The sequence below is a fragment of the Solea solea genome, chromosome 12, assembly GCF_958295425.1.
Source record: "Solea solea chromosome 12, fSolSol10.1, whole genome shotgun sequence".
NCBI lineage: Eukaryota > Metazoa > Chordata > Actinopteri > Pleuronectiformes > Soleidae > Solea > Solea solea.
This window is the reverse complement of record NC_081145.1, coordinates 7,373,274-7,385,885: the sequence shown is the minus strand read 5'-3', so window position 1 is coordinate 7,385,885 and position 12,612 is coordinate 7,373,274. Positions and strand designations below refer to the sequence as shown.

Sequence of the window (12,612 nt, the reverse complement as noted above, 5' to 3'; positions counted from 1 at the left end):
TAACTCTGAACATCAAAGCAAAGGTTGTACTCAGGGTTTTTGAGGGACTCTGTGGGACTCTGGGATTGGAAGGGTTAGGGGGCAACAAACAACATCTGTAATTGAGGTTTGCGAGGTTTAGGTTTTTCTGTGGGCTTGCACATTCTCCCTTAAATTTTTAATGTGTGTTCACCATGTCCCAGCCAGTCTCAACACCAAGCTGGATGCAGCTGGAGGAAGTCTGCACGCTGGAGATCTCACATAACATCGCAGAGAAATTACACAGGGACAACATACAAATGAAATGTGCCAGCCAAAAAACACTGACGAGGCCTGTGTTCATTTCTAGGCCATGAAAAAATGATAAATGAGACCATGCTGTTGGCTCATGTGGTAATGCCCTTTATTTCAAACCTGTGATCCCCCCCCCCCCCCCCTCTCCTCTGAGAAACTTGATTTTTGAAAGCTTTGGGCCACACTAGAGGGTAGTGTTTGGTTTCTGACCCTTGTCTGATTAAAATGAATATTCACAAGCACAAAGCTGAAAGGATGTTCCACTTCATCCATCTTTCTCAGTGTTTTTGTTGACAGCATGATTGTATTCTAATTTGTACGTCTGTTGTCACATGGGAGTTATGCTGTCCAAATTAACAGCAGTGCTCTGCTAATCCCACAGCGTGTGTGTTTTTTGAGTGACCTTACAAAGTGCATATACAGTACATGGAATCCTCTTTGAGTTTGTGGTTACTGTCTATATATAGGAATAGCCTCGACAAACTATAGGAATACCCAGCAACACTCCAGCTGCACTGCACTGCTCTGTAATTATATAATTATATTGCCTGGCTGACTTTCAACACTGTGGGAGATTACCCTGCAATGTCTCACTAACCATTCTCTGCCAGTTCCTTTCCTTTTTTTTTCTTTTTTTCCCCTACATAATGAAGTGAAACCAAATAATAACACATGCTATCTAACATATCGAGTTATGAAATCCAGGGAAAAACAGTCTTGTAAAAAGATAATTGAATAGAATGGACCATAAAGTTTCTCCACAGCTTGACGGCGGTAATCTATATATGTAATCTATAAAAGAACATAAAAACATTACAGAGCACATGAATGAGGCTCTCTGCTGTTTTTGTTTGGTTCTTATGTTGAGCGGTTCATGCTGTAGATCGTCACAGAATCAACAAGGGTGTTGTTGTTTTTTAAACTGGACACAGCTGATGATGGCGGCATCTTTCAGATCTGTTTCATTGTAATCAAAATGAGAGCATGACGATTTACCTCTCGTCGTGATATTGAAATTGGATGGAAGATGTTAATAATGGCGATTAACCGTTATCTTCCTCCTTGTGTGTTCTAGGTGCTGCGTGGGGCTCAGCTGATAGCGGTGGCATCAGCTGATGGAGGGGCCACGGCAGTAGAGGGCTCCACTCTTCCCCCTGACATCCAAGTGCAGTATGTCCAACTAGCCCCCGTCACAGATCACACCGCTGCAGTACAGGTAAATACATGTTTACATTTTTGTTTTTAACCAGTCTATATACAGTATATGACAGTGTTCTCAGCTTCTGTACTAGTTCATTCTCAGTGCATGTGCAATGCCAGTAATCTGTTCAGATTAATCAGTGCTCAGCCAAGATATGCAAGTCCCATGATTTTGTGTATTTTGCTTCTTCTGGATAATTTTGTGCGACTCTGGGTTTAATTTCCATCAGTTACAAATATACTGGCTCTGATTCCTGACTAATTGCACCTTTTGTTCATCTGGTATGTCAAATATAGCACTAATGAGCCTCAGTTGCTGTTCCTGCTGAAGATGCCAGTCAAAGCCACAAAATTACCTTTGCAGCTAATTTAAAACACCGTCACTTCAAACAAACAACCAGCAACCACATCATTTCAAGTCATTAGCAAACTGACAGGGAATCCAAAAAGGATTTTATTAAACTTGGCAAAACTATTCAACAAGGCTCAGCCTCTCAGCCAGTAGCTTCTAAACTCAGAGAAGGGATGTTTCTTATTCAAGTGTCCCATGGAGCTTGTTGTAATCACCTAAAATGAAATACCCAACCTTGTTCTTTTTAAATGTATTTAATGAACCGGATTTATTTTTTTTAAACATTTGCTACTTGTTAGACCTAATGACTCGACAAGTCCAATTTCATGCTCATATAAGCGCTGAAATGCTTCCACAGCTTGTCACCTCACTGTCCGTATGCCTATTTTTCAACACTGTACAGCCGTCCAGTCAGAACAGTGGTTCGTTGTATTTGTGTCAAACCCGTTAAAAACAGATTTTGAATCTAAAACATGCCACGCAATCTTTCCGAAAAATGCATGGTCTTTTTAAGAAATGGCCAGCAATTTAAATTAAACTTAATAATTTAGCTCAATCCACTTAAATAATTACCCATAATCCATGTTTTCTGTGGTGACTTCATTCTTAGGCATTCATACATACCTTTTTATCCTCCCGTCCTCTTTTTTCTCTTGCCTTTTAAGAATGCAGAAGCTGACTAGGAGCCAACCAGTCTGGTTGTTGGTGTTGACACCTGCTTTCTTTTGTACTATAATAGTTTGATTAGCTTGCGTTGGAATAAATCTTGAAATATTGAATTCATAATTACTATAATGTCGAAGTAGAAACAATGTAATTTCAGCAATTTAGGCAAACTACTTACAGTAACAACGAGCCTGCGTTTTCCCCTGTTGTCATAATTATTTCTTGAATAAAAAGCACTTAGCTTTCAGTCATTATGACAGGTGTTTGGACAAACAGTAATTTAACCTAGTTGAGTGAAGTGGATGGAGTGTTAAAAGGAGAAGAGTAGTCATTAGTAGATATGCCTAAAATCTCTTGATGAATGAGCGTGTTGAGCCGGAGCCACATGTGGAAACAGGATGGTGCATATGGCACAACAGCCTTTGATGTGGTCACTTTTTAACTCTGCGAGGAAAATAAAAGAACAGCACTTTTTCTTTGGTCTCCCTGCTTTTGTTTTCCTCAAATATGTTGAATAACATTTTCTCTTTATGGCTTCTTTCCCTCAAATCACATGTTAAAAAACGGGAACCCACTAGACCTGATGTGAGGCAAGGCTTTTGTTGTGTTGTTATGATGTAAACAGAGAGAACTTCAAATGGTGTATGACTGTAAAATGCCAGTCTTATGGAGATATGATCTTCCTCATCCAGACTTTGTTCATGTGATTGGTTATACTCGCCTCCCTGTAAGACATGCGGAGAACAAATGTTCTGACCAGACACACGTAAGGTGTAAGAGGAAGAGTTTGTCTTCTCTTGTTGTCCATTTGTTGTCTTTAGTTGGCTAGGTAATTGGATCCTGGCCCTGCTGAGCATGGAGGTTGCTAAAGCAAACTATTTTAATTATGCCTTTTGGGTGTAGATCATACACAGACTGATAAACTCTTGAAACCTTATTTATTTGTGCATTCATGTGCATGCACAATTATTGCCACCGTAGTGCACTGTATTCTTCGCTCTATGCTCCATGTTACTTGGAGCACACATGCAATCAAACTGTTTGTTTACTCAACTGATTTAAGTTGATTTTCATGCCTAAAATGAGCTCGCTTTTCCACACAGATCTTGACAAAAATCAACAAAGTTGACAGAGGTCGGATCAGTCATCAGCTTTTGGGTTCAGTAAGAGTGTTTGGATGAAGTCTGGGACAGGATGAAACTGTCTGTTCACAATGTGGTGTCTGTTCATCAAACAGTATATAAAGAGGTAGTAGTTTTCAAGTGTGGTTGTATGCGGTATTGACACCTGATGAGCACATGTTTCTCTGAGCATGCCACTGTTTTCATCAACCAGCCTGGGAACCCCGGACCCTTGCTGTCAGTGATGTCAGAAGAAGAGATTTCAGGCACATAACACATAATTGCCTGCTTAATTCTAGGTTATCTTGAGAATGTGTTCACTGCTTTTTCCCCACCTTTAGACAGCCTTTTCAAACAGGAAAGTGAAGTTTGTAAAGCTGCTTTCTCCCTGCACCAAAGTCCAGAGAGAAAATCAGCTGTTTTTACATTACGGCATACCAGAAGTGTTGATTCACTGCTGCCTCCATCAGTAAGTTCAAGCGTGTCCTCTTGTGATTTCTGTGTTTGAAATCCTCTTTGGGTTTACCAAACATATCAAACGTCGCAGCAGTAGCAAATCCTGTGTCCTTGCAGACCAAAAACACAGATTATCTCTATGGACTTTGAATCAAGACAGCGAGCGGTTTACACACTTCACTGTTCAGCCAGAAAAGTTAAAGCAGTTAAATTATGAGATAAAGCTGCAAACATATTTTGAAGATATTGCAGACATAAGCAAGAGTAAGTTTTAGTAGGAGAGCCTTTTATTAAGTGGCTAAAATCAATTTTTCCTCCCTTTTTCCCTCGCTGGCAGCCATGTTATCAGTGAGAGTGAGCATCCACATCCAAGGCTGGCTCATGGAAATGGCAGCATGCTTGGCAAAAGTCAGTGTTGATAATACATCACCTCATATAGTTATGAGAGTTATTTTTTTAAACTGGCAAAAACAGGTTCTCGGATCTCTTACCCAGAGTAACGTAAGGTGTTTGTGTGCCAAGAAAGTAGGCTGGTGTATGTATACACTCTCAAGATAACCATTATTATTCATTCATTTATTCATCGTCTACCGCTTGATCCTCCACATGAGTGTTGCGGGGCTGCTGGTGCCAATCCCTGCTGACATAGGAAAGGTGGGGTACTCCCTGGACAGGTCGCAAGTAGACATTTAATTTCATGTTTTAAAGGCCATAAAGCTGAAGGAGAAGGCAGTAATACTTTTGGCACTATTGAGCAGACGATGAGACTTTATGAAACTGTATGAAAGAAATTGACGAATTGAGCAGTTTGGAGCAGAAGAGCTTGTAAAACTCTCAAAAAATCAGACAAATAACTAATAACAAAAAGTGTCAATATCAGTGAAGAGTTTCAGAGATGGAGAGATGGCCCCCGGGGTCAAGGAGCAGGAGTGCATCTTCTGGTGACCATCTGGTGGGAGGGGCTCAGGACAGAGATTCGCGATCACGCTTGTACTTCATGACCTCGGGATGAGTGTCACCAATCAACTATTTTTCTAAGGACGCTGCCTATTGTTACTTGAACCGACAAAGTCACAGTCTGCTTGACTTCATACAAACTACAAATGATTGCACGGCTGAATGCTGCGTGTATTAAGTCTATTAAAAGACGAGCACAGAAAGCACTGACCAGGGTCAACTGGCCAATGTTGTTTCTGGCCTGGCACACAGTGGCATAGTGTCACAGTTTAGTTTTTGATGTTCCAGAGTCTAAACATTACTGTATATTCAAAGTTCAGATGAAGGTCAGTGCTGTTGCCACCCATTCCCCTTCTCCCCCCCACCCCACCTTCCAAAAGTGTTGAATCAAGAGAACTGCTCTCATCTGTTTCCAGACATATGCAAGCGTTCATTGAACACTGAAGTTCTTGAAAAATTACTTAAAGCTTTTGTATTTATTTATTTGTTCATTCCCCCCCATTTAAGTTTCCATTACACAAAGGAGATGATGTTGAGAGCAATGCAATGCACTGCAATATTTTTGCAAGCTGGTAAAAGTATGTGATTGAATTTAGACTCCGCTCGGGGCTAATGTGTGGACTGCAGGTTGCCAGCAGCCATGTTTAAGCACACTCCTCTGGAAAATGCCTGAATGTTATGACAGTTGAACATGTTCGGTGAGTGTGTTGGCCTGTTGTTCCATTGTGTGCGATGCAGCTGTGCTCCAGGCCAGGCTGTTGTCAAGTGACAGCATGCTGGACTGCAGCGAGGATTAAATGCTGCAGGTGTGTTTAAAGGAACTTTTGGCGTCCACATTGAGGAAGGAGTGAGTCACTCTTCATGGTCATCATCCAGGACTGAGTCATGAACCTCTCGTCTTTTCGGGAGGTTTTTATGCACACAATATCTCGCTCTGTCTGACACGGGCTACAGAGACAGTCAAAGAGCATTAACATACAAATAACTCACATCTCGTCATCCGACTATCACTCTACTGCTCTACTCATTCCTTTCACAACCTTCATCATTCTCCCTCTGATAGATCTCCTCTCTGATCTCTCCTGTCATTCCTCTGATCCTCTTGTCTTTGGTCCATTCATTGGGCCTCATTCACAAACAGGCACACGCACATGGCTTAGCAAAAGTCTGTGCTTAAACCTTGTATATGAATGTTTGAGGGAAACCTGGGATTAATCAATATGTTCTAGTGCTGGGCAAAAAGGAAAAAATCATACCGCAGGCTTGGTATTAATACCTCCCATTCCCGCAGGTGTTTGTCCTTTTTTTTTAAATAAAAGATAAAAAAAAAATCTGCGGTTTCCTCAGTGTGCAGGTGCTTTTACACACACCTGTCAGCCGGTGCTTGACTTTCAGTGCAAGCAGTGAACCGTAACGTGTGTAAAAACATTTTGTTTAGTGTAAAAAAAATAACTCGACCTGAGGACTCCACTTGGAGCTGTCGGAGCGCCGCTGCTCAGCGTTTGCACCCACTTCACTCTCCACTCACCCTAACAGACTCTCCTCTCCTCTCCTCTCCAAACTCCAGCACAGCCTTATCCCATGGTAGAAACGCTATTGCCTAATCCTTTACTGCATTTAACAATACACCAGTGTAATTTAAGAACTCAGTATACTGCCCAAACATGTTCTTACACAAGTTTGTTCATACTCTTAGACCCCATAAACACACAAATGTTAAAGGTGATATATGCAAAATATGTACAGGATACTCAATCCCACTTTAAAACATTGAGTGTGGTTTAGTCAGGTTGCCAGATTTGTGTTCATGCACATACACGTCCACATTCTGTGCATAAGGTGGAGGTTGAAGGTGAAAGTGTGAGTTAGGCCTAAGGCCTGGCGTGTCTGCTTTAGAGCAGCATCGTCACATGATGAGAGCAGAACATTATATATGTTAAATATCCACGTCCAGTGACGGAGAGAAATAGGGGGGAGAGAGTGTTTGCTGACCTTGCTGATGCTCCTCTTTTTGTTTTGCCCTTGTGGGAGAAGAGTATCCAAACTGTTAACTTCCTCTCCTTTGTCATCTGTCTCTATTTTAACGTAGCACGTAGCTTTTTCATCTCCTCTGGTCAAGACATTTTTAGAAGGGTACCGAGGCTTTTTAGGTTCGCTGTCCTTCAGTATTTTCTAGCAACCACTTGCTCTCTGCCTGCTCTGCTGGAAAGTGCTACGAGCTGCGTTAGTGGGTGGGTTGCAGTCGGTGATGCGACTATGTTTATGTTCAAACCGAACATAAACATAGTTTGCAGTCTATTTTGTGAATATAGTGGCTGGAACATCAGTGAAGCCAGAATTTCTGCAACCTGGTCATTTTATATTAATCACTTTATCACCTGTAAAGGCCCAGCTGTCCTAGTAAACTCAATTTCTTACATTTCTTAATAGACAAGAATAATTTACTTACTAATGCACTGACCAAATTTAACAACCAACCATGAAATTGATACCAAATCTTTATCTATACATCATCCAGGCTCCCAAATTATATTTTTTATACCATTCTAATTAGATTAATTAATTATGAAATAAATGACCTGCAGGTTCTTGGTGGATGTGATTATTTTCTCCTTCATTCCTTGAACAAATTCCACTTAATAATGAATGTCCCATAATCACTGTCAGCCTCTCATCCTGGGTTTTATTATTTTTTTTCTGGCCTGAGATCTTTTTTTTTTTTTGGCACAAACTTTGATTTTTCAAATCTTTTTTTTTTTTTTTTCACTTTTGCTACCGTCCTAACCTCATGTGACAGAATAATCACAGAGAACATGGTATGCAAAAGTATTAACTTCCACCTCTTACATTCTTTAGTTTTTTTACATTTTGGGACCATCTCATAAAACTCAACTTGTTTCAATGTGATAGACCGAACAGATGTCCTTAAACACTGACTAGACTAGACTACAGAACTAGAAACTGGTGTGTATGAGTAGACAATAGATACACGCCTGTCACTTTACAAGGATTCTGATTCACAAGCAAACAAATGGGTTGCAAAGGGGCAGAAATTGTTTTAGTTTACATCCACTATTCCAAACTGAAAACTTTCGTTTTAAATTTATGAGAATTAAATACATGCGAATTAAATACACTTGGATTTAATAGTTGCTAGTTAAACTTTAACACCATAGATCAAATATCCACCTCAATATATCATCATAAAGGGGGCATGGCCTAAATAGCCCTGCAGTAAGAAGTAGTGAGCTATGTGCCTGTGATTGAGGAGTAGCATTGCTATACAAGTGCATTTGCATCTAATCTGATTGTTTTAGCCAAAGATTAGGCTACAATATGTTATTTACCAACTATATTTAAGTCCCTCACTTTCCCAGTTTATTCCAGTGAATTCCCACGGACAGTTTCCAATTTAGAAAATTCACCTGGAATTTTGGAACCCACAATGACACAAACCTGGGGTCATATATATTCACAGAGATCGGCTATTGTCTGTGTGTCATAAATATGCTCATCCACCCATGTCCACATACACTTACACTCTGACTGCACATGCTCCCAGTAACACACAAAACCTGTCAGTCCAGGTGGTGGCGCTCTCCTGTTTTATTCATGTAAGTAACCACGACACTTGCTTGATGTTATTCGAGGGAATCCACCACTGGCCCCACCTGTGTAGACTACAAGGACATTTAAAATGGCAGTAAACCTGTGGTGAGAAATCTCCACTACTGTTATGAAATGTAATGCTCAAAACACTGACGCTGACCCTCATTTTAGTCTGAGTGGAACGTGGACATTTATGCGCACGTGTTAATGCACCTCTATACGGACATGGGATGTTTTTTATCTTATTGGCGTTTCGTCCACATGGATATGGCGAGACCTCAAACAGTATTTTTTGATAAAGGTCCCACACTGAGAAAATCTCAAATGCCGCCGTTGCATTTTTGTGTAGACTACTACACAAAAACAACTTTAGGAAAACGATGATGTCATCAGTCCAACCTCTGTCTTGTGCTGGCCTTCACTGTCCGTATATTTGTCATTGTTATCAACATCCTTTCTCTTGTGTGTGGAGATTGTTTGGCAGTGTTGCCAACTGCTTTCAATAAAAAGTAACTAAATCAGCCTTATTTTCTTCTTCCTTTCTTTCCCTCGGCTTAGTGTAGTATTACAGCGCCACGTACAGGCCCGGCATATGTTCTACACAGCGTGTTGAGTCATTTTGGGGGATTCCGCGTGGATGGAGATATTTACTGAAACAATGTTGTGTTTACGGCAAAGAAAAAGATTGTTTACATTTCCGTGTGGATAGGGCCTTAGTCTCTACCTATTCACAGTTATCACATTTCATCTGGCCAGGGCTTTTTGAACATATATATTGTAGATTATTGGTCACACAAAATGCTTTGTTTCATGTGTTTACGTGTGAGATCTCATTGTCCTCTTTTTTTCATGTGTCCCAGGCTGCTGAGCTGGCTCCAGCCCTGCAGGCAGACATGGAGGTGAAAGAGGCCATCCAGGGCACCATCCAGGGCGAGAACGGTGAGGTGGTCCAGATTGTCACCACCTGAGAGGCCACAGCTCAGCCCAGAACTCCCCCCTCCAGCACGGCCTGATGAGGCTCAACGCCAACATAGGAGGTCAACAACTTTCAACAGTCTGAGAAGTCACGTCAGAACTTTTTTTGTTTCCCAAGCAAACACTGAAGGTCATTGCTAAATTGTATGGGAGAAGCGTTTTTTGCAGTTTTGTTTTTTGGTTTTCATCTGCAATTGCTCAGCTCATTGCCAACCAGATGTTGCAACATGGAGATATTCACAAAGAAAAGACTTGAAAAGACTACAATGCTCCGAAATCCACTTTGTTCTTTTTGGTGCTTTCACCACCAGAATGGACTTGGAACACAACAGTACACACCATGGGATTATGGTCTATCCAGGGAGGAGACCATCAGCCCCGTTACTTAATCAGCACACAATTGTTTACGTCAACCATAGAAAATAGTGGAGTTAAGTTATTTGGACTTAAGCTACTTGGCTAACACTGAAAGCCCCTGCAAGAGTTTGTAAAACCTCAGAATCTCTCGTCTTTTCTCATCAGTTGTGTGGCCGCAGGTGTCTGCAGTGGAACACAATATTGAGACGAGGACAGCTACTATTGTTTGTGATTAATCTGGCTCCCTGTCACTCTCCATAAATGAGCACACACTCTGTCTCCTGGCTGTGAACCTCTCTCCTCCTTTAACTTTGGTTCAGCTTGTTTTCATGTTACTTTAACCACACAGCTTTGTTCCATTTACCTAATTGTATCATGCTATAATTTTGGGGGGAGCTTTCATTTCAGAGGTAGAAGACCATGACACAGAGAGAGATGGTGCCAGTGGTAGACAGTCGTCCCCCCCCCCCCCACACACACATTTTGTCTCTGTGAAAGATACATACAAGTGAATAAAATATGTTTATGTGGTTGCCATAAAAGTGTGTTTTTCTTTCTGTATTTCTCTTCATGTCCATCAGCCATGCTCATCAAAAGTGGCTTCAAAGATTTCTTAGACATGATTTTGCTTTCATCTGCTACAAATAGACAGTTGAGGAAAGCATGGAATAATTGTTTGGTTTTGAGGTCGTGTTTCATGTTGAGCAAATTGACTATTTCTGAAGTAAATATGTATCATGTCAAGTTGAACAACCATAAGATTAGGCTACTGTGCTGACGAGCGAGACAACAAAAATAAGCTCTGGTCTTGGGATCTGTTGCCATAAAACGATAATTAATATATCGGCTGCATTTTAACAGTTTCTGAGCTGTAATTAGCTTTTCTTCAGAAATCCTCATTGTGTCAACTGTGTGGTTAAAAGAAACCCCCAGAGCATTTATTTCTATTGTGCTGGAGTGATGATCCTCCAGTGATGAATATTTCTGCAGTTATGAAGAAAAGAGATAAGCGAGACCCTCGGTGTTGTTTTGGGGAAATTTCCCATGCTCACTGTGATGTAATAGTGTATTTTGGAGTTCTGGACAGAACCAGGCAACACAATGAACTTGATAAAACAACATCCATGGACTTGGCTGCTTCTTCATGTTTCCTTTCAGTCTGATATTGCTGTCTGTGACCCCCACTTAAACCGCCTCTTCATCTTGTCCGTTCCCCCTCTCTGCCTCCCTTCCGTTATTCCTTTACTCTCTCTCAGCTTTTGTTTTCCTCTCTCTGGAAGCTGTGTTAAAGTCCATTTACTCCCCTTTAAAATTTTTACGCTAAGCCAGGCTACAATTTCATGGGATAGACCAGTGGGTTCATCCCTTTGAAATAATCTTGATGTAGTTCAAATGTTGGCTTGGGCAACTGCCCCCCCCAGCCAGTGACAGCTCTATTAAATCTTGGTCTTGGAAGGAAACAGACCCAGCTCATAACTGTCTTGCTTTTCACTTTTACAACCCTGGGCTCCATCCAGGGGCTGGATTGGTTACCATAGCGACGGGCTGCCCCTATTGATAACCTGCTGAAAACAGAAATGAGTGATAGATGGAGAACTCAGATTGTTTGGAAGTACATGGCGTGTTTGAGCAGAGGGAGTAGAGTGATGGACAGAGACCAGGCAGTGAATCTTTGGCTCCTGTGTTCTCCCTCAGTGACGCTCAGCTCTGCTGGCATCTGATTTGACATGCAAATACCAGCCTCTGTTATATACCTGGCTTTGACACCCACCCCCCCACACTGCTCCAAACATTTCACAGGATTGGAGGAGTCATCTCAGGGTGTTTAAAAGATGAATTAATACATATTTGTTAGAGATAAATCATCCAAACAGTCTTTCTCCATGAACATAAATCAGCATTTCTCGATCATTGGAGAAGAAAACTCCTGACAACCAGTGGACACATGCACAAACACCACATGTTACACTTTACAGCCTAAAATACACTTTTTTTCCCCACACACACACACTCGCTGAATATGAAAGTTTTGAGAACGCAAGTTACATCTTTGTACACATTAAATTATGGGAATTCTGTATGTGTTGCTGTTCAGTAGTCGGCAATTTGATGTATGATGCAGCTTGACATCTTGGTCACAGTGTATGTATTATTACATATTATAGAATTTATTAGTAGACTGTACCAAATATCACAGATGGAAGAATATATGTATATATATATATGTGTATATATATATATAATATAAATCTATCTAAAGAGCACAAGCCTTTTTCAGTAAAGATGGAAATTTTCATTGCACGATAAAATAGACGTCACTGTTCCAAGACGATTGACTGTCTTTGTGTAGAAATCAGTTGGTAAAGACAGAGCTGTGATTTGTGTGATGTTCCTCTTGCACCTGTTTTTATTTGTGATTTGGAAATACACTTCAGAGTAAGAACACAGTTTCCATATGTATGAAGAAATCAGGCTTTTATAGCGCTGTACATGTGTGCTTTCATCCCCGGTTACATTTTCAACAAACTGTCTGGCCTTTTTTTCCCAACAAATTGTCAGTCATCATCATCTTCAGACCTTCTAACTAAAGTTAAGCACAAACAATCCCTTCACCAATGCTGGGTTAGATCAACCTATTAGATATAA

At 40.8% G+C, this 12,612-nt stretch overlaps 1 protein-coding gene across 4 annotated transcripts in view; it reads left to right on the top strand.

Annotated features, from left to right (window-relative positions):
- banp (BTG3 associated nuclear protein) overlaps positions 1-10,439 on the top strand; it is a 37,795-nt gene extending 27,356 nt beyond the window's left edge. For all 4 annotated transcript variants that reach the window (XM_058646039.1, XM_058646042.1, XM_058646038.1 and 1 more), the window contains 2 exons: positions 1,349-1,489; positions 9,495-10,439. In XM_058646039.1, the coding sequence (XP_058502022.1) occupies positions 1,349-1,489; positions 9,495-9,602 (249 nt within the window). In that variant the 3' untranslated portion in view covers positions 9,603-10,439. The remainder of the gene's footprint in view (positions 1-1,348; positions 1,490-9,494) is intronic.
- The last annotated feature ends 2,173 nt before the right edge of the window (positions 10,440-12,612 follow it).